General features: G+C 50.0%; 1 protein-coding gene across 1 annotated transcript in view; it reads left to right on the top strand.

Annotated features, from left to right (window-relative positions):
• Positions 1-24,748, top strand: part of RSPO4 (R-spondin 4) — a gene marked incomplete at both ends in the record, with an annotated part of 40,150 nt that extends 15,402 nt beyond the window's left edge. The window contains 4 exons of the mRNA XM_079944629.1: positions 17,455-17,643; positions 18,345-18,485; positions 21,097-21,282; positions 24,645-24,748. Of these exons, the coding sequence (XP_079800755.1) occupies positions 17,455-17,643; positions 18,345-18,485; positions 21,097-21,282; positions 24,645-24,748 (620 nt within the window). The remainder of the gene's footprint in view (positions 1-17,454; positions 17,644-18,344; positions 18,486-21,096; positions 21,283-24,644) is intronic.
• Between the last annotated feature and the right edge of the window lie 1,970 nt (positions 24,749-26,718).

Here is a 26,718-nt window from a genome sequence, read left to right as displayed (position 1 = left end):
ATCTGCCAAACCCTGTTCTGAGCATGTCAGACACACCGACATACTGAACCTTCTCAGCAATGCATGAGGACAATGATTATGCCCATTTTACAGATGGGAAAACTGAGGCTTACTTTGTGATTTAGACCCAGGCTGTCTGCTTGCAGAGGCTGACTTAACTGCTACACCATGCTGTACTGCCTCTCCTGCCATTGGTGCTGAGGGACTTCGGGGTCTGAAAGTCTTTAGAGATTATCCATGCCCTTAGGGGATGCCCCCTGAAGTGAGCAGACGAAACCAAGAGGACTGGCTTGAGATCCTCCCCCTCACCCTATGCAAGCCTCAGCCAAAGCAGCTCAACTCTTAGCTGCCCTATTAATCGAGCTCCCAGATCACATCCTATCTTGGGAAGAAGAAAGCTTCCTTGGCTGAAAAAAGTTGGAAAGTCCTCTGTCAAGACCAATCCCTTGTTTTTCTGCTGGGGAAACTGAGGCTGCCAAGGTCACACAGTGAGCCTGGGTCCCAGCTGAGACAGGAAGCACAGTCCTGGCTCCTAGCCCTGAGCTCTGTTCATTGCGGGTCTTCAGCATGGTGGGGTGAAGGGGTCATTTGTGGAGCAAACTGCGAGACCTGGTACCTCTCAGTCGCGTGCATGTTAGGAATCATGTGCTCTCAGTTCCTCTTAGGAAGTTCCCCCACCTTCCCTGGAATCCTGGCACTCATCCTCCCCACGGCTCGTGGGGGGCTCCTGGACTGGATTAGTGGGCACCATCCCCCCTACCCCTGGCCTGTGGCATCAGGTCTCCAGATTGGCTGGACATGTCCCACCAGGTCCTGACTGCTGCAGCATCCTCCCACGCAGCCGAAGCTGAAGCTTTCACAGCCTCCCAAAGAGCCACAGGAGGCCTCCACAGCCACAAAGCGCCCGGGAACCGTGAACTCCCCACAGAGGGAAAGGGAATTAGCAGCTAGTGTTTCCTGTCCCCAGTACTGCCAGGTGCTTTATACACAGCTCTTGGGGCACTTTACAGCACCCAAGGCAGGTTCAGAGAGAATCAGAGAAGCAAGAGACCTGTCCGACGCCACACGGCCAGACAGCCCCACCATAGGCAAAGCCAAAACCTGTCTGAGTCCACTCCCCAGCCCACAAGTTCTCACTGAGCACCCACTGTGTACCAGGTACCGGTGCTACAGACATGAACAAGTCAGAAACACCTGCCTCAGAGAGATTTCGTGTGTGTGTGTGTGTGTGTGTGTGTGTGTGTGTGTGTGTGTGTGTGGTGTAGCAGGGTCTCTTGAGCACCTACTGTGTGCCAGGCACTGTTTTGAGCATAATGCATTTTTTCTGCAAAATAGCCCTGTAAAAGTCACTAGAAGAAGAAACTGAGGCACAGAGTATTTCTGCAACTTGTTCAAGGTCACTCACACAGCAAACCTATTCTTCTAACACAAAAAGAAAAGGAACTGTCCTCTCCATATTTTTTCAGAAGAATAGCAACTGCACGTACCCAACACTTCATGACAGTTTTACATGTAGGACAATTGCAAGACAATTCCTTATGCAATTTCACATACCTGACACTTTCACACGCAAGAGAGTTTTGTGACAATTCCACAGACAGATGGATTTTGCGACAGGTTCGCACTCCGGGCAGATTCGTGACAATTCTGTTCATGGATAATGGCGTGCCGAGCTCTGGGGGCGTGGATGCCGGGGAAGCCAGCTGGGGGGTGTGACTGCCTCCCCTGGTCCTGGTCTCAGCCGCTGCTCCTACCCGCCCCTTCACCCACCATGGAGCTTGCCGAATGATGAGGAATCCAGTAACAGTTCTTTTTTTTTTTTTTGAATTTTATTTTATTTATTTTTTTATACAGTAGGTTTTTATTAGTCACCAATTTTATACACATCAGTGTATACATGTCACTCCCAATCGCCCAGTTCATCACACCACCACCACCAACCCCCCGCGGCTTTCCCCCCTTGGTATTCATACGTTTGTTCTCTACATCCATGTCTCAATTTCTGCTCTGCAAACCGGTTCATCTGTACCATTTTTATAGGTTCCACATATATGCGTTAATATACGGTACTTGTTTTTCTCTTTCTGACTTACTTCACTCTGTATGACAGTCTCTAGATCCATCCACATCTCAACAAATGACCCAATTTCGTTCCTTTTTATGGCTGAGTAATATTCCACTCTATATATGTACCACATCTTCTTTATCCATTCGTCTGTTGATGGGCATTTAGGTTGCTTCCATGACGTGGCTATTGTAAATGGTGCTGCAATGAACATTGGGGTGCATGTGTCTTTTTGAATTGTGGTTTTCTCTGGGTATATGCCCAGTAGTGGGATTGCTAGGTCATATGGTAGTTCTACTTTTAGTTTTTTAAGGAACCTCCATACTGTTCTCCATAGTGGCTGTATCAGTTTACATTCTCACCAACAGTGCAAGAGGGCTCCCTTTTCTCCACACCCTCTCCAGCGTTTGTTGTTTGTAGATTTTCTGATGAAGCCCATTCTAACTGGTGTGATGTGGTACCTCATTGTAGTTTTGATTTGCATTTTTCTACTAATTAGTGTTGTTGAGCAGCTTTTCATGTGCTTCTTAGCCATCTGTATGTCTTCTTTGGAGAAATGTCTACTTAGGTCTTCTGCCCATTTTTGGATTGGGTTGTTTGTTTTTTTAATATTGAGCTGCATGAGCTGTTTATATTTTGGAGATTAATCCTTTGTCTGTTGATTCGTTTGCAAATATTTTCTCCCATTCTGAGGGTTGTCTTTTCGTCTTGTTTATGGTTTCCTTTGCTATGCAAAAGCTTTGAAGTTTCATTAGGTCCCATTTGTTTATTTTTGTTTTTATTTCCATTACTCTAGGAGGTGGATCAAAAAAGATCTTGCTGTGATTTATGTCAAAGAGTGTTCTTCCTATGTTTTCCTCTAAGAGTTTTATAGTGTCCGGTCTTACATTTAGGTCTCGAATCCATTTTGAGCTTATTTTTGTGCATGGTGTTAGGGAGTGTTCTAATTTCATTCTTTTACATGTAGCTGTCCAGTTTTCCCAGCACCACTTGTTGAAGAGACTGTCTTTTCTCCATTGTATATCTTTGCCTCCTTTGTCATAGATTAGTTGACCATAGGTGCGTGGGTTTACCTCTGGGCTTTCTATCTTGTTCCATTGATCTATATTTCTGTTTTTGTGCTAGTACCATATTGCCTTGATTACTGTAGCTTTGTAGTGTAGTCTGAAGTCAGGGAGTCTGATTCCTCCAGCTCCGATTTTTTTGCTCAAGACTGCTTTGGCTTTTCAGGATCTTTTGTGTCTCCATACAAATTTTAAGATGATTTTTTCTAGTTCTTTAAAAACTGCCATTGGTAATTTGATAGGGGTTGCATTGAATCTGTAGATTGCTTTGGGTACTATAGTCATTCTCACAATATTGATTCTTCCAATCCAAGAACATGGTATATCTCTCCATCTGTTGGTATCATCTTTAATTTCTTTCGTCAGTGTCTTATAGTTTTCTGCATACAGGTCTTTCGTCTCCCTAGGTAGATTTATTCCTAGGTAGTTTATTCTTTTTGTTGCAATGGTAAATGGGAGTGTTTCTTTAATTTCTCTTTCAGATTTTTCATCATTAGTGTATAGGAATGCCAGAGATTTCTGTGCATTAATTTTGTATCCTGCAACTTTACCAAATTCATTGATTAGCTCGAGTAGTTTTCTGGTGGCATCTTTAGGATTCTCTATGTATAGTATCATGTAATCTGCAAACAGTGACAGTTTTACTTGTTCTTTTCCAACTTGTATTCCTTTTATTTCTTTTTCTTCTCTGATTGCTGTGGCTAGGACTTCCAAAACTATGTTGAATAATAGCAGTGAGAGTGGATATCCTTGTCTTGCTCCTGATCTTAGAGGAAATGCTTTCTTCAGCTTTTCACAATTGAGAATGATGTTTTCTGTGGGTTTGTCATATATGGCCTTTGTTATGTTGAGGTAGGTTCCCTCTGTGCCCACTTTCTGCAGAGTTTTTATCATAAATGGGTGTTGAATTTTGTCAAAAGCTTTTTCTGCATCTATTGAGATGATCACATGGTTTTTATTCTTCAATTTGTTAATATGGTGTATCACATTGATTGATTTGCATACATTGAAGAATCCTTGCATCCCTGGGATAAATCCCACTTGATCATGGTGTATGATCCTTTTCATGTGTTGTTGGATTCTGTGTGCTAGTATTTTGTTGAGGATTTTTGCATCTATATTCATCAGTGATATTGGTCTGTAATTTTCTTTTTTTGTAGTATCTTAGTCTGGTTTTGGTATCAGGGTGATGGTGACCTCATAGAATGAGTTTGGGAGTGTTCCTTCCTCCACAATTTTTTGGAAGAGTTTGAGAAGGATGGGTGTTAGCTCTTCTCTAAATGTTTGATAGAATTTACCTGTGAAGCCATCTGGTCCTGGACTTTTGTTTGTTGGAAGATTTTTATTCACAGTTTCAATTTCATTACTTGTGATTGGTATGTTCATATTTTCTATTTCTTCTTGGTTCAGTTTTGGAAGGTTATACCTTTCTAAGAATTTGTCCATTTCTTCCAGGTTGTCCGTTTTATTGGCATAGAGTTGCTGGTAGTAGTCTCTTAGGATGCTTTGTATTTCTGCGGTGTCTGTTTTACCTTCTCCTTTTTCATTTCTAATTTTATTGATTTGAGTCCTCTCCCTCTTTTTCTTGATGAGTCTTGCTAATGGTTTATCGATTTTGTATATCTTCTCAAAGAACCAGCTTTTAGTTTTATTGATCTTTGCTATTGTTTTCTTTGTTTCTATTTCATTTATTTCTGCTCTGATCTTTATGATTTCTTTCCTTCTGCTAACTTTGGGTTTTGTTTGTTCTTCTTTTCTCTAGTTCCTTTAGGTGTAAGGTGAGATTGTTTATTTGAGATTTTTCTTGTTTCTTGATGTAGGCTTGTATAGCTATAAACTTCCCTCTTAGAACTGCTTTTGCTGCGTCCCATAGGTTTTGGATTGTCGTGTTTTCATTGTCATTTTTCTCTAGGTATTTTTTGATTTCCTCTTTGATTTCTTCAGTGATCTCTTGGTTATTTAGTAACATAGTGTTTAGCCTCCATGTGTTTCTGTTTTTTACATTTTTTCCCCTGTAATTCATTTCTAATCTCATAGTGTTGTGGTCAGAAAAGATGCTTGATATGATTTCAATTTTCTTAAATTTACTGAGGCTTGATTTGTGACCCAAGATGTGATCTATCCTGGAGAAGGTTCCCTGCGCACTTGAGAAGAAAGTGTAATCTGCTGTTTTTGGATGGAATGTCCTATAAATATCAATTAAATCTATCTGGTCTATTGTGTCATTTAAAGCTCTGTTTCCTTATTTATTTTCATTTTGGATGATATGTCCATTGGTGTAAGTGAGGTGTTAAAAGTCCCCCACTATTGTTGTGTTACTGTTGATTTCCTCTTTTACAGCTGTTAGCAGTTGCCTTATGTATTGATGTGCTCCTATGTTGGGTGCGTATATATTTTAATTGTTATATCTTCTTCTTGGATTGATCCTTTGATCATTATATAGTGTCCTTCCTTGTTTCTTGTAACATTCTTTAATTTAAAGTCTATTTTATCTGATATGAGTGTTGCTACTCTAGCTTTCTTTTGATTTCCATTTACATGGAATATCTTTTTCCATTCCCTCACTTTCAGTCTGTATGTGTCCCTAGGTCTGAAGTGGGTCTCTTGTAGACAGCATATATATGGGTCTTGTTTTTGCATCCATTCAGCAAGCCTGTGTCTTTTGGTTGGAGCATTTACTCCATTCATGTTTAAGGTAATTATCGATATGTATGTTCCTATGACCATTTTCTTAATTGTTTTGGGTTTGTTTTTGTAGGTCCTTTTCTTCTGTTGAGTTTCCCACTTAGAGAAGTTCCTTTAGCATTTGTGTAGAGCTGGTTTGGTGGTGCTGAATTCTCTTAGGTTTTGCTTGTCTGTAAAGCTTTTGATTTCTCCATCAAATCTGAATGAGATCCTTGCTGGGTAGAATAATCTTGGTTGTAGGTTCTTCCCTTTCATCACTTTAAGTATATCGTGCCACTCCCTTCTGGCTTGTAGAGTCTCTGCTGAGAAATCAGCTGTTAACCTTATGGGAGTTCCCTTGTATGTTATTTGTCGTTTTTCCCTTGCTGCTTCCAATAATTTTTCTTCTTCTTTAATTTTTGCCAATTTGATTACTATGTGTCTCGGTGTGTTTCTCCTTGGGTTTATCCTGTATGGGACTCGCTGCGCTTCCTGGACTTGGATGGCTATTTCCTTTCCCATATTAGGGAAGTTTTCGACTATAATCTCTTCAAACATTTTCTCTGGTCCTTTCTCTCTCTCTTCTCCTTCTGGGACCCCTATAATGCGAATGTTGTTGCATTTAATGTTTTCCCAGAGGTCTCTTAGGCTGTCTTCATTTCTTTACATTCCTTTTTCTTTATTTTGTTCTGCAGCAGTGAATTCCACCATTCTGTCTTCCAGGTCACTTGTCCGTTCTTCTGCCTCAGTTATTCTACTATTGATTCCTTCCAGTGTAGTTTTCATTTCAGTTATTGTATTGTTCATCTCTGTTTGTTCTTTAATTCTTCTAGGTCTTTGTTAAACATTTCTTGCATCTTCTCGATCTTTGCCTCCATTCTTTTTCCGAGGTCCTGGATCATCTTCACTATCATTATTCTGAATTCTTTTTCTGGAAGGTTGCCTATTTCCACTTCATTTAGTTGTTTTTCTGGGGCTTTATCTTGGTCCTTCATCTGGTACGTAGCCCTCTGCCTTTTCATCTTGTCTGTCTTTCTGTGAATGTGGTTTTTGTTCCACAGGCTGCAGGATTGTAGTTCTTCTTGCTTCTGCTGTCTGCCAACAATTCTTTTTTTTAAGCAGCGGTGATTTTCTGAAGGTCTCTGGCAGCTGCTCTGGGCTGCTCAGGGCCCCCAGTGCTCCCATCAGGAACACAAGCGTGACCTCCCTTAATGAATAGCTAATGAAGGCAGACCATATCTTGTGGATCCAGGGTGGGTCATTAAGGGTTAAGGAAGCAGATATTTGGGTTGATGCGGGGAGGTATTCCAGGCACAAGCAGCCCGCTCTGGACTGTCCACCCTCCCCCGCCTAGCAGGAGGGCTGGGCAGCGGTAGCACAGCCAAGGCCTTCTCCATGCTTCAACCTCCAGGCACTAGAATCCTTTTGGTATGGGTCTCATCTGTCCGCACACACCTGCCACTGTCTCAGAGACACACACATGCTCAGGGCACACGAACCCAGCCCCTCTTCTTCTTGCCATGCTGGGCTTGGCAGGGACTGTCCTCAACTTGGGCCACTTGGAAAAATGCCCCTCCTATGAGTGGTAAGAGGGGCCAAGTTGCCCCTTCCAAATATCAGCCCAACCTCTCATCCATCGTCACGCCAGCAGGGACAGGCACTGTGACACAGTAGAGTCTGGGGGCTCGGTCTAACTCTGTGACTTATAGTTGTTGGCCTTTGAGCCTTAGTTTGCTCCTCAGTAAAGTAAGAAGTAATAACAGCACCTGCCGTCTTGCTTCTTTTTTTTGTGGGGGGGGGGGGCGGTACGCGGGCCTCTCACTGCTGTGGCCCCTCCTGTTGCGGAGCACAGGCTCCGGACACGCAGGCTCAGCGGCCATGTCTCACGGCATGTGGGATCTTCCCGGACCGAGGCACGAACCCGTATCCCCTGCATCCGCAGGTGGACTCTCAACTACTGCGCCACCAGGGAAGCCCCGTCTTGCTTCTTAAAATGAGGTCTGGAGACCAGCACGATCAGCATCCCCCAGGAGCATCGTACAAAAGCAGAATCTCAGGCCCCAGCCCAGACCTTTAGCATCAAAATCTACACTTGAACCCAAGGTCCCTGGGCACTCTGTGTGCTCCTTAGAGTTTGGGACGCCCTGGCTGACCTCACAAAGTGGTTTCTGAAAATCACGCGAGTTCATACATATATGACCCCAGGCACACCAGTGTACACGTTAAACCAACAGCATATATCGAGGGATGGAGGTGTCTCTGCTGTTAATAAGCAGCCCCAAGTGATTCTGATGTGGATTTAAATCTCAGGATCACCACTGGCTGGGAAACAGCAGATGTGGGTATGAGCCCTGGCTCCACTTCCAGCCTCCATCTCCCCACCTCCCCAGCCCATGGAAGCCGATGTCTGAAAGTGATTCTATGTGGACCTCAAGCAGGGGCTGGGGCAGGGCACTTCCCCACCTCCCCAGGCCTAGGTGGGTGGCAAGAGAATCACTTGTAGAGAGCTTAGAGGGGACCTGAAGGATGGGGAAATAGGCATGTCACCCCTGATTGAACACGCAGGTACTGATCTGCCCCACGTCATGGAAATGAGGGGAGATGAGTACGGGATGAGGGGAAAATGAATGAGAGATGCAGAAGAGGCAGGGACTGTCCTGCGAACACGTGTACTGCCACTGTTTGGCTAATTTCCTGTCTCAGTCAAGGTCAAATGGACATTGAAGGAGGCAGTAGCCTTAGCACAGCACTGGGAACCTAGCAAGGCCTTAGCAAGGGGACCTGTTATTCTGCGTGGAGGATTAAAGGAGGTGCTGGGATACACTGGCAGCTGGGAGGCCGTGTGGCCTCGAGATGAAGCCTTCAGGTTCTGCAGCCACACTGCCTGGGTCCTCTTACTAAGTGACCTCAGGCAAGCAGCAGCCCTGCCCTGGGCCTCAGTTTCCTCCTCTCTGAAATAGATATAATAAGTATACCTAAATTAATTTTGCAGCATCTCTATATGGAATGGTAAGCAGCTATAAAAAAGCATGAGTCAGTGATGTGCAACATTCGCCAGGATAATTTAAGTGAGCAAAGCATGGTGCTAAAGAGTCTGTGGAGTGTGCTGTGGTTTACCCCTGCCCTCCTGGAGCTCACCTTTCAGTGGTGGGAAAGAGACACCAAAAATTCAAACGAACACATCACACATCAGGTGGGGATAAATGCCAAAGAAAAACAAAGCAGGGTGAGACAAGGATGCAGGGATGGGTGCTACTTCAGGCGAGGTGGTCAGGGAGGTCTCACGGAGGAGGGGACGTTCCAGCAGAGACCTGAAGTGGAGTAAGCCCTGAGGATGTATGTGGGGAGGGCATTCCAGGCAAAGGGAGGGGCAAGTGCAAAGGCCCTGAGGAGGGAGTGGTCTTGGCATATTTGAGGAACGGCAAGGATGAGGCCAGCATGACTGGAGCAGGGCAAGCGATGATTGGGAGGGAGGGGGGAAAACGTGTTGGTGCAGACCAATTTCTGATAGATTCCATGTGGGACAGGAAGGAAAGAAAAGAGGCAGGGGGACTCCAAGAGTTCTGACCATGAGTGGAGTAGCCATTCACCCAGATGGACAGGAGAGGCAGGTTTGCCGGGAAGGAGGGGAAAGGATTACAAGTTTCCATTTTGGATGTGTGCCTATTGTTACTATATGCTGAGGGGCCTACGCATTAACCCCTTGGTGTCAGGCACAGACATCGTAGCAGGGATTCACTGTCTGCTCCTTGCCCGAGCTCCCTCCCTGCCACCAACTTATATACTGTCATGTACTCACCTCTCTTAAAAACCTTTCTTTCTCCCACACAGACTAGCCCTGCTCTCGTCCCCACATCTGCCTCTCCAGAAAACCATCCCTGATGACTGCAGTCTGTGCCCAGCCCCTGGCTCTGAGCTCTGCTGGGCAGACATCACCAGCTTTCTTTGCAATGTATGATCCTAGTTCTCCCAACTAGACTGCAGCCTCCCTGAGAACAGCTTTTGAGAACTTTTATTAAGCCATCATTCATTCATTCATGCATTATTCTTTCTTTTAAGAAATAGTGGGCACCTACAATGTGCAAGACTGTGGAAATCTGAAGGAGAATGAGCCAGGCTGGGCCCCAGCCCTCAAGTGAGCACCTCAGGGTGCCTCTCATGTTTCTCCCATGAAGCAAGGAATAAAATAATGCTCATTCATCAGCCATGAGCTGAGCTGGATGAGCTCACAAGTGCCTGGGAGGTGATTGCTACTACCATTGTCCCCATTTTGCAGAAGAGGAGACTGAGGTTTAGAATAGTGAAGCCACTTCCCTAAGATCACCCAGCCAGAAAATGGTGTTTTGTCATGCTGCAGAGCTGAGATCATCTCAATGTCCCCACACCTGCAGGAGTCTCCAAACCTGGAGTCATCTCCAGGGCCCGTGCCTTGCTGAGGATGGTGCAATCTGCCCCGAGGCAGGAATGTGCCTGGGGCCCTCTGAGCCAGCCTCCAGTGGCAGTGACTGCCTCCCATATGTGGCGGTCTGAGCAGGCGGACGGGAGCCCAGATGTTGTTTATTTCCTCTGGTTATCGGCGACATGCATCCCACACTGCCAGGCAGGGATCCGAGAAGGCACTGCCCATCACTCTCTGCATGGGGCCCCCCTACATGGTTCTGGATCCTTCTCAAGGACATAGCAGGGCCCAGGGCAGGGCCTGGCCCTCCTCAGGTTGCACTGCCTTGGGGCAGGGAGGAGCGGTCTCTTTTTCTTCTTCCCCATCTTCCTCACCCACAGGGAGTCCTTCGGGACAGCTGTGTCAAATCCTTTAGTCCACCATGACACACAATGTTCTCATGCAACACACACTTCCCTGGGCACATCCCAATTATGAAGAAACTCTACCCCAAAAATGTTGACATCAAATTAAAAGTTCTGCACTGATTGCCAAAGCAAGTCCAAGATCACAAACACCAATGGAGGTGTGGCAGGTGGCGACAGTAACATTACTGAGACCCTCATTAAGTGTCAAGCCTGCTCAGGTCCTCAAGGTTCTGTAAGGTTGGCCGGTGTGATTTCTATTTTACAGATGGGAAAACTGAAGCACAGAGAGATTAAGGCACTAGTTCAGGGTCACATGGCAAGGATAAAGGGTAGAGCTGGGATTTGAACTCGAGCAGTCTGGCTCTTAACCCAACTCCACTTTAAAGTGGGAACCTGTTAGCAGTGCAGATTCTCAGCCTCCCCCCCGCCCAACCCCAGACTTACTGGATCAGCAGCTCTGGGGGAAGGCCCAGCAATCTGTGTTTTTAACAAGCCCTCTAGGTGAATTTGATGCGTGCCCAAGTTGGGACCCCCTGCTCTACATGGCCTTCTAATGTGAACGAATGAAGCAGGTACAAGATAAACAGCAGCTCGAGGGGGATAACACGTGGCAGCTGACCTTTGCCCTCAGTGTCAGGGGTAGCAATGGGGTGGGGGGACTGACAAACTGGAGAGCACATGCCCCATCTATGGAACTCCAACCAAATGTTGCCCTGCAGGAATGCAGGCCCAGTGTTAGCAGGTATTCATACCTTTTCCAGAGAAGTCCAAATTCCAGCTTCTTATGTGAAATCTGATTTTTTTAAATGTTGGCAAATTTTTTTTTGTTTGTTTTGGGTTTTTTTAAGTGTGTGGCTGGAGTTCTTGGCTTTTGGGTATTGAGGATTTTTCTTTGACAGACTCACTGTGGGCTGCTGAGGAGATGAGCCTGTCTGGGGAAAACAGGTAATTTTCAGGGTCCAAGATGTCTCCCTGTGCCTTTTGACCTCCTCAAGGAAAGCACTGCAGAGTGAAGGTGGGTGGGAGGCGTGATAATGCAGAGATGGCCCTGAATCCACTCAAATCCCTAAATGAAAAAATATAGAGATCACTTGCAAACACTGAACCATTGACTCCTATCAAAACAAAGGGCTTGGAGGGCTTCCCTGGTGGTGCAGTGGTTGAGAGTCCACCTGCCGATGCAGGGGACACGGGTTCGTGACCCGGTCCAGGAAGATCCCACATGCCGTGGAGCGGCTGGGCCCGTGAGCCATGGCCGCTGAGCCTGCGCGTCCGGAGCCTGTGCTCCACAATGGGAGAGGCCACGACAGTGAGAGGCCCGCGTACCACAAAACAAACAAAAGCAACAAGGGGCTTGGGCTCATTCTCAGGATGTGGATGACTCTGAGGTTGGGAACCCTTGTTTCAAAGAGCACAGGTCATTCCCTGATCCCAACAGAAAGAAAAACCTGCCCTTCACCCAAGACCAAATCTGCCTCGTCTGTCTCTTCCCTGAGCCCTTCACCATCCTGAGGATGAAAGACCATCTCCCTGGAGATGGTGGTTGGTGGCTGTCCTCCACCAATGCCTCTGGCCACCAGTGAAAGGGGAGGAGGGTCCAAATGTGGGCTGACAATCCCACCATGTATCGTGTCAGTGAGGGAACAGGAAAGGAATTTATATTTATGGAGAAGGACCTACGACATGCCAGGTACTTGCTGCTTGCACACACCTCATAACAAAATGTGTGGGAGTAGGGGTTGTTGCCACAGTTTTTCAGGTGGAGAAACTGAGGCCCACATTGATGAAGGTACTTATCCAAGGTCAGTCAGCGGGTGGTGGAGCCAGGATTTGAACCTGGGCACCTGGACCATACTACATGTCCTTAGGTATTTGAAGGCAGAAAACAATATAATAACAAGATATCCAATTTATCAGAAGTCTGCTGCCAGGCCTTAAGTTAAGAGTTTTCCATGTACCATCTCCTTTCATCACAACAGCACTGCAAGTTAAGCATTATCCCCCCTTTTACAGCTAGAATAACTGAGGCCCAGAGAGTTAAAAGTACTTTGCCCGTGATCACACAGCTGCTGCCACATTTCATAACCATTGAGCCCCCAGCACTGGACCTCACAGAAAGCAGGGGCTCAGTAACTGTTGAATGAATGGATGGATGGATCACTCAGCCTTGGGCTAATGCACGTACAGAGTTGTTATAAGCCTGCATCCCTTCGTAAATTGCCAACCCCACTGTCATTCTCCATAACATGGACGTCCAAGTCTCAGCTTGTCCCCTGGGTGCTTGGGGAAGGACAGTAGGACTCAGATGTCATTCCAAGCCCCTCCAGCTGCTGGAGCAGCACAAGGCCATCCTTTTTGGTACAACTGACACTTTGACCAGGGGAGGATGGTCTTGATTATGGGAGATACTGATTAAGGGAAATCACAGGGGGTGCCTTCCCCTCTGATGCCCCAAGAAAGCTCGGGGAACTTGCAGATCAGAGCTCAAATACTTCATTTAGAAACGTGTATCAGAGCTGCTAGAGGGCAGCAAAGAAGGCCAGCATGCAGTTGAGGTGTAGAAGGAGCCAGGGGTTTTCAAACTGTGCTCCCTACAATCCCAGGGTCCCTTGGCGTGCCATGGTCAGGCTGGGCGGGCAGTGCTTCAGGTCCCTTGGCCTTGAAGCAGAGCTGCTCCACCATGATCTGTTGGGCTCCACCTATCTGGTGAGATACATCTTTTTTTTTTTTTTTTTTTTTGCGGTATGCGGGCCTCTCACTGTTGTGACCTCTCCCGTTGCGGAGCACAGGCTCCGGACGCGCAGGCTCAGGGGCCATGGCTCACGGGCCCAGCCGCTCCGCGGCATGCGGGATCTTCCCAGACCGGGTCACGAACCCGTGTCCCCTGCATCGGCAGGCGGACTCTCAACCACTGCGCCACCAGGGAAGCCCGAGATACATCATTTTGATTGCAATTTGACAGGAGGAGAGCTAGCTCAAGTGAACTAGTGACTTTCTTTGGAGCTATGGGGTGAGCCAAGCCTTGGGGGACTGGAACCTGGGCTTGGAAGATGGTCAGAAACTCTGTCTGACCATCTAGGGCCCATGAAGTTTCTGGTTGCTTTTTTTTCTCTCCCTGCATCTGATTTATTTTCTCTCTCTCTCTCTCTGCTTCTGTGTGGTCAGGAGTCTTTGGCTGCACGTGACAGAAAACCCTACTCAAAATGGCTTTAGAAAAGAAGAGACTTTATGGACCCTCCTAGGGGTGGATCCAGGTGCACAGACAATCTCTTGTGTGGCCTCCATTCTCGGGACACTCACCCCTCATGCGTTGCCCACCAGCTCTGGCCTACATCTTCTCAAATCCAAACAGAGTGCAAACACACACACACACACACACACACACACACACACACACACACACACACACATACACGCAATCCTAAGACTAGCTCTAGTTGAAACATGTGCCTGTGTCTGAACCAATCACTGCAGTCAAGGGGACCTGGTTCTCTGGTTGCCGAATCCCAGGTTAAATGCATCTGGACAGAGATGGTTCAAAGTCAAAGACGGGGCCTCTGTTAGCAAAGAAAGGTGCCACAGATGCCAGTGCTCACCGAAGCTTCTCGCACAGGCCACCTTGCCCTCCTACAAACGTCCTTAGGTCAAGAGGCCATCCTAGACCATTGTCTGTTGGCCCACAGTCAAAATTCTCAAGAGAGATGGTCTAATTGTCCCAGCCTGGATGAACTGTCAGGCCCTGGTACAGCCTGTCCACCACTGGCCAGGGGACAGGGTCATGCAGTACAAGAATATTTGCCACGTCTCGTTCTCAGGGAAAGGAGATTGTGAGCAGGGAAGACACTTCCACAATGCCAATTACATCTATTTTGGTCTTGTTTAAATGCACATCCCTGGGCCTATATACTTTACAACCTCCCTGGGGATTCTTATGCACAGTCAAGTTTAAGAACCATCAAGTTTGGCTCTTTCTAAAGCAGCATTGTACAAACTCTAGTTGTCGTCACTTATTATTCATAAAAATTAGCATTCAGGTCTCTATACCCGTGATCTTGGGGAAGTGGGAGGAACAGTACTGCTCTTTCTAGTGAGTTAGAGATATGATGACAAGCCTGAGTGAGGCCATTAGAATCAAAAAGTCAGAGGTGCCATTACAACATAGAGGCACTAGAGGGCACCCTACCAACTGCCGGGACCAAGGATGCAGCAGGAGGCAGAGACAACTCTCTACAATACCCCGGTGATTTTTTTTTTTTTTTTTAACATCTTTATTGGGGTATAATTGCTTTACAATGGTGTGTTAGTTTCTGCTTTATAACAAAGTGAATCAGTCATATATAAACATATGTTCCCATATGTCTTCCCTGTTGCGTCTCCCTCCCTCCCACCCTCCCCATCCCACCCCTCCAGGCTGTCACAAAGCACCGAGCCAATATCCCTGTGCCATGCGGCTGCTTCCCACTAGCTGTCTACCTTACTGCGTTTGTTACTGTGTATATGCCCATGACTCTCTCTCGCCCTGTCACAGCTCACCCTTCTCCCTCCCCATAACCTCAAGTCCGTTCTCTAAGAGGTCTGCGTCTTTAGTCCTGCTTTACCCCTAGGTTCTTCATGACATTTTTTTCTTAAATTCCATATATATGTGTTAGCATACGGTATTTGTCTTTTTCTTTCTGACTTACTTCACTCTGTATGACAGACTCTAGGTCTATCCACCTCATTACAAATAGCTCAATTTCGTTTCTTTTTATGGCTGAGTAATATTCCATTGTATATATGTGCCACATCTTCTTTATCCATTCATCTGATGATGGGCACTTAGGTTGTTTCCATCTCCGGGCTATTGTAAATAGAGCGGTGATGAATGATGCTAGTTGAGACTCATCACCTGTGCGCGTGCGCGCGCGCGCACACACACACACACACACACACTCACACACCCCGCACCCTCTGAGGTCAGGGGAGGGTCCTTGTTGGGTTCTTTTTTCTGCAGCATGTTGAAATATCACTCTACAGATAGTGCTGTAGCTCTAATTGGAATTGCTTTGCTGTTTGGCTACCTGACCTTGGGGAAGCCTGCACCTCCTCTGGCTTCAGCGTCCCCAGTGATGTGGCATGGGTTGTGCTGAGTGACCCCTAAGCTCTTCCAAGAGACAGTGGTTAGTAAGAGTTTTGCTTTGTCACCATCTGCGTTGCTATTACAGTCGCTTCTGTGGGCTTCAGCCCTACTACCAGGCATATCTGATTGGTCAGGTTTTGGTCAATGCCCACTCACTGTCGACTTGAAGGGCCAGGCCTCTATGGATTCTGTTTCTGGGGGCAGGCACCAGGATTTGCCCTTCTCCAGGGCCCCTCACAACAGGGAATTCCTCTGAAAGGAAGATGGGGCACCAATAGGAAGGGGGTGGGGGTGAGGCTGGAGAGTCAAGAATGTCCCCTGCTAGGTGGCCATGGGCTCGGGTGGGCCAAAGTGTATAAGTAGTTTATTAAACAGGCTGACCTTGATGGAGTATTAACACACATGAAACAGCTTCATGTTTCCCTAATCGCTGTGTCTAAGAAGCTGCCTGGTCCTCTTCTGTCCCTTAATGACACCTGGTCACTTTCTGACTCTCCCCAAATACCATCTTCCCCCGATGGTCTGCCCTGCTGCCTCCTGCTGGGGCACCCGCCAGCAACCAGCCTTCTTGGGGAGGCAGCAGCAGCGGCACTTGAGCCTGGCTACTCCTAGGGGGCCCTCGCTGCTGAGAACCCCCTTGCTTGCCATGAAGGATGTGCAGGTTCTTCTGCTGCCTCCCCCTCCCAACTTGGCCCTTCTCTCTCCTGGTCTCTTTTCTCTGCTCAAAGAGATGTTGGACGGGGCAGACCTGCAGGGCTGCCACACAGGTTCATGTCCAACCAAGGCATGAGGTGCTGGTCACCCCTTTTTGCAGGCATCCGTCTCTGTGAGGGGTACCCTTGCCTCTCCTCCCTCTTGGTTTGGGGGTTGGGAACAGCGGGAAAGCCACAGCGTTCCCCCTTCCCCAGGCTGACAGCTCCTAAGTCCCCTGAGTCCCCCTCTCTAGGGGGTCAGCTTGATCAGGTGGTGGTCAGACAGCAGAGACTCCCTATAAGCCTTGGAGAAGCTCTCTTTCCAGGGTATTTTCCGCCTCTTTCTTCGCAGTTTTGAGCCCTGGTTGCCAATTCTGGAACAACAAAAAGTTCCTTTCCTCCACTTGCTATACTTGATGATTTGGGGAGCCTTTGATAATGGTGGCAGTGAGGAATGGGGTATTGTTCAGAAAGGCAGCAGGAGGGTGAGGGGCTCCTCCACAGGCATGTGCACCCCACACCCAGTCAAACATACACACTATGTTGGTGAAGATCAAGTTTGTCTGTGAGTGACAGAGGACTCCAAATAACGGTGGTATGAACAAAATAGATGCTGATTTTTCTCTCATGTAACAGTCTGCACAGGCAGAAGAGGGCTGATGCAGCATGTCTACCTTCCTCGAGGACCCAGGATCTTTTTATCTTATTTCTCCAGTATCCTTAACACATGGTCTCTGTCTCATGATCCAAAATAGATGCTCATGCTCCAGCCATCGTGTTCACATTCCACCCACCAGGAAGGATGAGGGGATGACAAAGGATATGCCCCTGCCCTCTAAGCTCTCTAGAAGTTGCACACACTGCTTTACCTTATAACACACTAGATTTTGGTCGCTGACCACATCTAGTTGCGTGGGCAATGTAGTCATCTGGGTGGCCACGTGCTCAATTGCTATACCAGTGAGACAGTCTGAGCTGCTCACGCATATGGTTTGACTATCTCTCTCTTCCTTTCCCCACCCTCCACCCTGGTCTGGCTGGCAGTGGGCACTGGTCTGGGGGGCAACTGCACAGGCTGTGTCATCTGCTCAGAGGAGAATGGCTGCTCCACCTGCCAGCAGAGGCTCTTCTTGTTCATCCGCCGGGAAGGTATCCGCCAGTACGGCAAGTGTGTGCATGACTGTCCCCCCGGCTACTTCGGCGTCCGCGGCCAGGAGGTCAACAGGTGCAGAAGTACGTGGCCCCTCCCTTGTCCTGTGCTAGCGCTGTCCCCCTGAGCATCCCTGGCCCACATCCTGCCTCCAGCCCAACGCAGCCCCCGGGGAAGTACTATACGCCTGAGCCCGGACTCTGAGATACTTGCTGGCTTTCAGGCTGGCTGTGAAGCCCTTAGCAAGTCAGTGCCCTCTCTGGGCTCAACACTAATGGGACAGGGGACCTTCGCTTCTACCCTAGTTTGGCTTTGTGGCCTTTGGCAGGCTACTCACTCTCTCTGGGCCTAGCTCAATGGGAAAAGGAGCCCTAACTTCTAACTCTAATTTTCACTGTGACCTGGACAAATCATGACCATCTCTGAGATTTGATGGAAATGGAGTAGGGAGTCCTCACTCCCAGTCCAGATTTACTGTGTGACTTGAGGCAACTTACTTGCCCTCTCTGAGCCTCAGCTAAAATGAGAAAGGAAATCAAAATAACCATGTTACCTTGGACATGTCACCTGCCCCCACTGAGCCTCAATTCAAATGAGAACAAGAGTTCTTGAATGCGGCTCAGTTTGACCCTGGACAAGTCTGGGCTTCAGAGGACACACTGAATCCAGACCCCAGTGCTACAGAGCTTGGGCTACTCAGAGGCCCTCCCCAGTCCCAGGCAGTCCCAGAGGGTCCCCTCCCTGGGCAGCCACCCTCACCAAGGGTGGCCCTGCTGTATTACAGAATGTGGGGCCACATGTGAGAGCTGCTTCAGCCAGGACTTCTGCATCCAGTGCAAGAGGCGGTTTTACCTGTACAAGGGAAAGTGTCTGCCCACCTGCCCGCCGGGCACCGCAGCCCAGCAGAGCACACGGGAGTGCCAGGGTGAGTGGGGGCATCCCCACCCTGCCCTGTCCCCTCCCTCCCTGGAGCAGGGGCTGGTGAGGGGTGTCAGGAGACCTGGAAGAAATCATAGGAGAATGTCACATGGTGATGGGAAGCCCAACACCGTGTCAGGTACACCTATGAACCCTTCAATACACTAGACCCATCATAAGCACCATTATGATTACTATTACTACCAACATCTACATCAGTATTATTGCCAAGAGAGGCCACAGAGCACAGAAGAAGAGCATTGATTTTGGAATAAGGCCTGGGTTCAAATGCTCGCTCTAAAATTCACCATCAGTGACCTTGAGCAAGTCAGTTAAGCTCTCTGTCCCTCAGTTTCTCCAAATGTTAAAAAAATTACAGTAGAACATAGAACCTACTTCATGGGGGGAGTTGTCGTAAGGGATAAATTAATACAATTTAAAGTACTTAATACAGTAACTAACACAGCAAATGCTCAATGCATGTCATTATTATTGCACATCATATTAGCTGTCATTGCTGTTCTGTTTTCCCATCACTCCTTTTCAGACTCCTGTGTGAGCCCCTCCTCTGTGATCTGTCCTTACACAAGGGTATTCTCCAGTGTTCTCACCTAAATCACCTATCTCTGCCTATACATTCTCTCTGGGCACATGTTCACGGTCATTCCAAAAGCTGATGGCTCCTAACTCACTGTCCTCAACTGCATTTCTCCACGGGCAGCAGACTCACATCCTCACCTGCCCTATGGATGCCTCCTTCCCTCCCTCCCCATCCCCAGCCTGGGGCTTCCTCTGGGCTTCCTCCATCAATAACCAGCTCCGGGCATCACTGTGGGCTCTTCTCGCTCATCCTACATCCAATCCAATCTCGTTCTTTCACTCAGGAAATATTTACTAGAGCATCTTCTACGCTCCAGGCACTTTCAAAGTTGCTGGGGACACATCAGTGAACAAAACAGACAAAGCTTCTGCCCTTATAGACGTGACATTTTAGTGGGGAGACGGAAGACACACAAAAATAAATACAGATGTTAGGTGGTAAAAAGAACTCTGGGGGAAATGAAGCAGAATAAAGCTCCCCAACCTGCCGCACCCCTCCTTCCCCCTTTTCCCCACCCCATCCCCACACATCCCTTTCTCCCCACCCTCTGCCCATTGCTGGGACCTTGGCCGCAGCCTCTTGCCTACCTGCCTGCCTCTGGTCTCACTGCCTCTAGCCCAGCTGGCTCATTTCAGAAGCAAGAGTGATTATTTCAAAATGACAATCTGATCAGGCTTCTCTTCTGCTCAAGGCCCTTCAGTGGCTCCCATTGTCCTCAGGTAGAGCCCCCAGGCTATGGGCAGTCTGGTCCCCATCTGCCACCTCTCCACCCCTATCATTTTTTTCCTTCCCCATTTGAGTCCGTGCTCCAACTTCCCCATGAGGGCAGAGTCATCCTGGGGATTTTGCTAGGGTTATTCCTTTCACCTGGAGCACTTCTCCTTCCTGCCCCTCCCTGAGCCTGGCTGACCTCCCCAGCCCTACTTCAAGACACAGATCAGGAGTCTCCTCCTCCAGGAAGCCTTCCAGGTCACCCAGGCTGGGACCCTCTGGTCTCCCACAGCTGCCTGTTTTTCCCCATCACTGTCAGAGCACCCTGCCTTCCAGCCTGACCGCTCTAGACAGTGAACTCTGGGAGGCAGACCCAAGACCAGCAGACAGACCGGCAGGGTCTGTCTTGTTCCTGCTGCACCTCGGCACCCAGCACGGCAGGTGGCACACAGTAGGTGCTCAGTTTTTGCTTCCCAAATGAATGCATCTGTGAAGGACCATCATTCAAAGGTTTGGAGAGCTGGAGTCTGGGCCCAACTGGATCTTAAACACTTGCAGTTCTGTTTTGTGAGCTCCTTCTCTGTTCCCTTAGCAAGCCCCTCACCTGCTCTAGACCTCAGTGTCCTAATCTGAAAAATGGGGTATTAATAGCTGCCCGATTCTCTGCCTACCTTTCAGGGACTCTTAAAAGAATCAAATGTGAAAGAATACTATATATGGTCATATATTTTGAAAATTTCTCCCTACTAAGACCTTTCATGTCCGTGACTTCATTTTTCCTCACAACAGCCCAGTGTAGCTCCCACCTCCTACAGCTGATCAAAGGCACACGATCAAGTTCAAAATCCAGGTCCTGGCCCCGAGGGCCTCCCAGCTGACCTTGAACCTTCACTCCACCCCCACTGTAGCTTCCTTGTCCCTGACACAGCGTGGCCAGTCCCCCAGGCTGTACACAGCTGCCCCACATGCACTTCCTTCCATCACCACCTGATGAAGAAGTCCTCTCTCCCTTTAGCTCCTTTGTCACCTCCTCAGGGAAGCCTTCCCCTTTAAAGCCACACAACGGGTCCCTCAGGCGTCTGGCCCGCAGCAGCCTGTGCTTGCTCTAGTACAGCTCTCATCCCAGGCTCTTACAAATAGCTGTTTAAACGTCCCCCTCTGCTGCTTGTAATAGCCTGTGACTCCTTTGCATGAGGAGATGGTGTCTTCAGGGAACTGAACCGCTCAGACCCTGCCCTTGAGCTGAGGAACACTCGCTGCCGCTGCCGGCTGACCCCATCTGTCTGTCTGTCTCTCCACCTCACAGAGGAGTGTGAGCTGGGCCCCTGGGGCAGCTGGAGCCCCTGCACACACAACGGGAAGACCTGCGGCTCAGCCTGGGGCCTGGAGACCCGCGTGCGGGAGGCCAGCCGGGCCGGGCGGGAGGAGGCAGCCACCTGCCAGGTGCTATCTGAGTCAAGGCAATGTCCCATTCGGAGGCCCTGCCCGGGAGGTGAGCACCAGGCCGGGCACGGGGGGCAGCAGCAGGCAGGGCCCAGGGTGGCTCTGAGTGGCCTTGGGACACAGCCCCCACAACGAGTCCCTGTAAGGCTGCCTGAAAGCCCCCCTCTAGCCACACCTTTCTGTGTCTTGAGCATTGCCCCCTCTGGTGTCCTCCTACTGGGGTCAGTCCCAGACCCCTTGGGAAGATCAAGCTTGCCCTTTCCAGCGGGAGTTTGTGACCCTTTCAGACTGACACCTCCTGTCAAAGGACTTGGGACGCCCTCTTTACACTCTGAAACAAAGTCATGGATAATGTGACCCACTGGCACTGGTCATTTTTTAAAAGATTCAGTATAGTGCTTAACTATAAAAGAGAAATAAAAGAAATTTCAATGGCAGCGCTTGGGCCCCAGGCACCAGAGAGTACTGACCGAAGTCAAATCACAGTGAAAGTGGTAGCCGTCCACGGTCAGGGCCTCATGCACGGCTGTGTTGCCGTCAGAGATGCAAATTCCCAAATGGCGACCAGCTCTTAGTAAAGTCCAACAAAACTGTCTGACTTCTCGATTGACACCACGCTGGCAGCCCTAGAATATTCAGTAATGGACAAGTGTTCCCAAACACTTGGCATTCACACAAGAGACAGAGTTCAACTCTCAGCTCCCTACGTGAGGCTGGAGCAGCCGTTAGAGAACTGGCTGGGATGGGGTCTTCTTCCTGGGGGACTGTCCCACGCAGCAACCCCCATCCCTTCCACTGAATGGCCCAGGGAACCCCTTCATTGTAACAACCGAGATCACCACGGAGTTCCAGAATATCCCACTGGCTATGAAGAACCACTGATTTAAATAGAAGAGAGGCCGCAGAGCGTGTGGGTAAGATGTAAACAGCGAGTAGTAATAATGTGGCATTAGCTAATGTTAACTGTGCACCTACTATGCACAGGGCACTGTGATAATCCTCTACATTCATTAAGTCATTTAATCTGCACAATGACACTATGAGGTGGGTATTGTTATTCTAGTTTTACCGATGAGGAGATTAAGGACCAGAGAGGTTAAGCCACTTGCTCAAGGGTCACACAGCTAGGGAAAGGTGGACCTGGAATTCAAACATAGGTCTGTGTGCAAAGAAGAATCTACAGCCATGGTAAGGGTGAGGGCCCTGGAGCTAGGTGACCTGGGGCTCACTGGGTCGGGGTGGAGTCAGGACTTAAACCCAGGGGCACCCCTGGTTTCAGAAGGGCTTGTGGTGTCTGGGTTGGGAGTGCAGGTAACAGACATGGAGGCACCTCAGGGCCATAGTGGGCAGTTGGGGACAGAGGATGAGTTTGAGATGGGACCAGAGAAACTAAGAGACCCCAGACCTGAGGAAGCACCCACACAGACGGACAGGTGTCCGTAGCTCTATGGCCACATCTCTGATGGCATCTGAGAGCTAGTGGCTGATTGGCTGTGGAGGGATTGAGAGAGGAGAGCTGTCCCCCCAGGTAATAACAATGAGAATAATAACAACAATAGCAACAGCAGCGAACATCCAGAAGCACTGACCACATGCCGGCACTGTGCTAAGTGCTTTGTAAATATGATGCCTTTGATCCTCACAACAGCCCTGCTGTGGGCTCCCTGCAGCATCTGCTCAAATGTCCCTCCTCAGAGAGCCTTCCATGAGCGTCCCCCAACCAAGAGTCACTTTCCATCATATCACGTCACAAGCTCTTAAATCTTCCTGAAATGATCATGCACATTCTTTGCTTGTTTAATGTCTGTCTTCCTCGATAGAGTGGGACCTCCAGTGAAAGCAAGCTCTTTGCTTTATTTCCAGCTCCCTCTCTAGCACCTAGAACAGGGCCTGGCACATAGTAGGTGCTCAGTCAACACTTGTGGATGGCAGGTGTGGGTGGGTAGGTAGGCCTAGGGAAGAGGTGGGGACCCAAAGCCTCTCACCCCATTTCCCACCTTCACAGCTGGCAAGAGCCCCTCAGGCAGCCCCCCACCCCATCCCCCAGATGCTGTCCTTCCCTGAGGGCTGACACAGTCAGCGGGAGCTTAGAGGGGCACCTGGCTTCAGCGCCCCTGAAGGGCCCAGGAGTGGGTGTAGGGGGCCCCAGAAGCGGGCAGCTAGGTCTCAGGGGATGACCCTGAGAAGGGAGGAGCCCTGACTCCAGAGGAGGCGGGCACACAGCGGATACTCAGGTAATAAAATTGCCCTCCCCTTGCCACTCCCAGCTCTCTAAGTGCCTGACCTGTGACCTTGGGAAATGGTTCCCTGAGCCTCGGTTCCTTCATGTTCGAGGGGGCACACAGCTCCTGTGGGAGAAGGGGATGGGGCCAACGATGGGTGAAAACGGCCTGGATGTGGAGACACTTTTAAAACAGAAATTTAGGGCTGGCCCTGCTCCCAGCCATGCCTCAGTCTTCTCACCTGTTGATAATAATAATGACAAAAAACAATGGGAAGAGCATTCCAGGCGGAGGGCAAAGCCACTGCAAAGGTGTGGAGGTGGCATGAACCTGCCAGCGGCCAGGACGGTGTGAGCAAGGGGGCTGGGGCGGGTGCGGGGAGGCCACGGAGACAACATGATCTTTTCCTCCAAGTGAGTGAGGAGTCACTTGAAAGTGATGCCCAGAACTCCAGCCCAGGCTGTGCCACTGAGTTAAGTGAGGCCCCACCTGGGCCTCAGTCACCTCACCTGAGAAATGGGACTTGCTAAGATGTTTGTGTTAGAAACTCACCCCAGCTCCACGGGGCATGGGGAGTGGGGCACAATGAGGTCAGGATCCCGAGGCAGGTCTGGGGTTTGCATCCACTCCCCACGGTGGGAAGTGGGTGAGGCACAGACCCCGGTGACGGCGTCAGATGGGGCAGTGGGCCTGCGCCTGCTTCCCAGCTCTTGTGAGGGTGACATACTCAGTGGGAGCATCAGCTAAGTGCTGACGTTACTGTTGTCGTTTTGAGGGCAGAGCTGGGCCCAAGCTGAGTGGGAAGGTTGGTGCCGGGACCCAGGTGAAAGCTGTTGAGTCTCCAGGGAAGAGCCCCGTAAACCTCACAGTGAGTGCACGTGGGAGTGCCATGGGCGCTCCCTCGAGGCCACCCTAAGTCCCAACTGGGGTCCCAACAGTGGACCTCCAGGCCTGGCGGGGCAGATGCCCAGCATGGGTGGTGCTCAGCAGGTCAGCGCCCTCCCCACCCCCCGCCGAGGAACTGAGGGGAGTGTCCGGTTTGGGGTAAGTGATGCTGCCGTCCCAACTCCAAAAAGGAGTGATTGTCAGGTCAGCACCCCCATGTCATTCCGACCCTGCTACGGGGAGTGGGGGGCACCCTCGTCTGTCAGGATGGCCTCAGCAACAACGCCCCGCGATCTCGTTGCAGAAAGTAACCCCAACCAGAAGAAGAGCGGGAAAGATCGGCGCCCGCGCAAGGACCGGAAGCTGGACGGCAGGGGGGAAGGGAGGCCCCGCCCAGCGCCCGCCTAGGCACGCCCCCCGCAGCCAGGCCGCCGGCAGCTCCAAGCTTTCTCTCGCGCGCTCCTCGCTTTCTTGCCGCTGCTTTCTCTTCCTTCTCTCTTCTCTTTCTCACCTACCTCTCCTCTCTTTTTTCTCTTTTATTTCCTGCATTTCTAACCCTTCTGTTTTCCCCTTCTCCCTCCCCTCCTTTCTCTTCTTTCTCTCTTTCCTTTTATCTTTTTCTTTCCTCCTGTTTTTCTTCTGTTCTTCACTGCGTCCCCCACCGCCCGCCCCCCGACACACACACACTAAGACAGACACCAGCTCCTGTGCACTCCATCCCTCACCCCCTCGCTCTCTGTCTCCTCCTTAAAGAAAGCAAACATCTTTTTCTAGGCCTTTCCCGGACTGTCCCTGACCCCTTTGCAGAGAAGGTGTTTCTAAGGGCAGGGCCCAGGCCACAGCCCAGGCAGGCTTACTGAGTCCTGAGAGACCCGCTTCTGCTCCAGAGGAGACCCCAGAACCCGGAGCTGTGGGTGCCTCCAGCTCTGGCCAATCCCTGGAGGCATTTCCACAGCCCTCAGCCACCAGCTCCCCTGGGAACCCCCTGGAAGAGTCTCAGGGCTTCCTGCTGCCCCAGCTGGCCACGGAGGAACCACGACGGGGCCTCTGGCTGGTCAACCAGCCCGTGCCCTCCTGTGTCGCAGTCACCCTCCTGGGAGCTGCCTGCTGCACTCATCGGTGCTCCCTCAGCACCCTCCCGCTCGCGGTTCCCTGGCCCCTGCGTCCTGAGCCCACGGTACACCCATGTCCTGCATCAGGTGGGGCTGTCACCCCTGGAGGAACCACCAGCCCATCCTAGAAGAGGCCATGGAGGCTGAAAGGAACGTTGAGATCATCCAGGCCACTCTGTCCCCCCGGGTCCTCCTGCCTGTTGTACCGCTGGGGAAACAGGCCTGAGAAGGGACTTTCCCAAGGTCACACAGGGAACCCAGGGGCTGTGCCTTCCACCTGTTGGTTGCCCTGCTCAGCACACCCACGGCTGAGAGGGAACTTCGGGAGCCCTTGGGGAGGTGAGGAAAGAAGTTGTTGGATCAGGGGAAGATTCCCCCACTTACCCACAGCACCCCGACACCCCAGCCTGCGACCCCCGCACACCAGCCGGAAGAGCAGGAGGCATCTCCTTACTGCCTGTTGTCCCGCCGTCAAGTGCCTCCTTCTTCCTTTGCTCCCCTGACTCCCCAGGAAGCAGTGCTCCCCAATTGACATTGGCATTTCCAGCAGCCAAGAGCACGGAGAGCGTGAGACCCCAGGGGCCCAGGGTGGCCTGGGAATTGGGGCTGTCAGCTGGCTGGAGGAGAGGCCAAAGGTGATGAAGTGGCACATCCCCACCCGAGACAGCGCCCACCCCCAGGCCTCCCTCCACCTGGTGCATGGGGATCCCCTAGCACTGCCTCCAACAGATTCGGAGGAACTGCCCCTTCCCAGGCCTCAGTCCCCCTCTCACCTCCCTGAGGTCAGCAAGAGACCCTTGCCTGGCCAGGCCACCAGCTTCTCTTCTGCAAAAGTTTGTGCCTCTGAAATGCTCTGTTGTTGTTGTTGTTTCAATACCCCACTATTTTTTTTTTTTTTTTTAATAAAGGGAAAAGAAAGAAACTCGCAAATGCTTCTTGGGCATCAAGCAGGTGTTATGAAATCATGACGCTGATGAGTTTGGAGTAGCGGAATCTAAATGATGTGGGGTGGTTTTCTCTGGAATGCCCGGGGCCAAGAGGGCCAGGGTGTGCCAGGGACTGGGTGGGGGGCGTGGGGGGAGAGGAGAATTGGGCCCTCAGCCCCTCCAGGCCTCCTGTAAGAAGGGGGCTCGGCCGGAGGCAGAAGAGAGCAACCCTGTGCCTTTCAGCCCCAAGATTACAGGAGAGACCCCAGGAACCTATCTGTGTGCTATATGACATGTCTGAGGGGTCAGGGACACCTAGGAGGTGTGACAATTGCACAGA

Source organism: Stenella coeruleoalba, assembly GCF_951394435.1.
Source record: "Stenella coeruleoalba genome assembly, chromosome: 15".
Taxonomy (NCBI): Eukaryota; Metazoa; Chordata; class Mammalia; order Artiodactyla; family Delphinidae; genus Stenella; species Stenella coeruleoalba.
The sequence above is the reverse complement of the archived record's forward strand: the minus strand, read 5'-3'. Positions and strand labels throughout refer to the sequence as shown.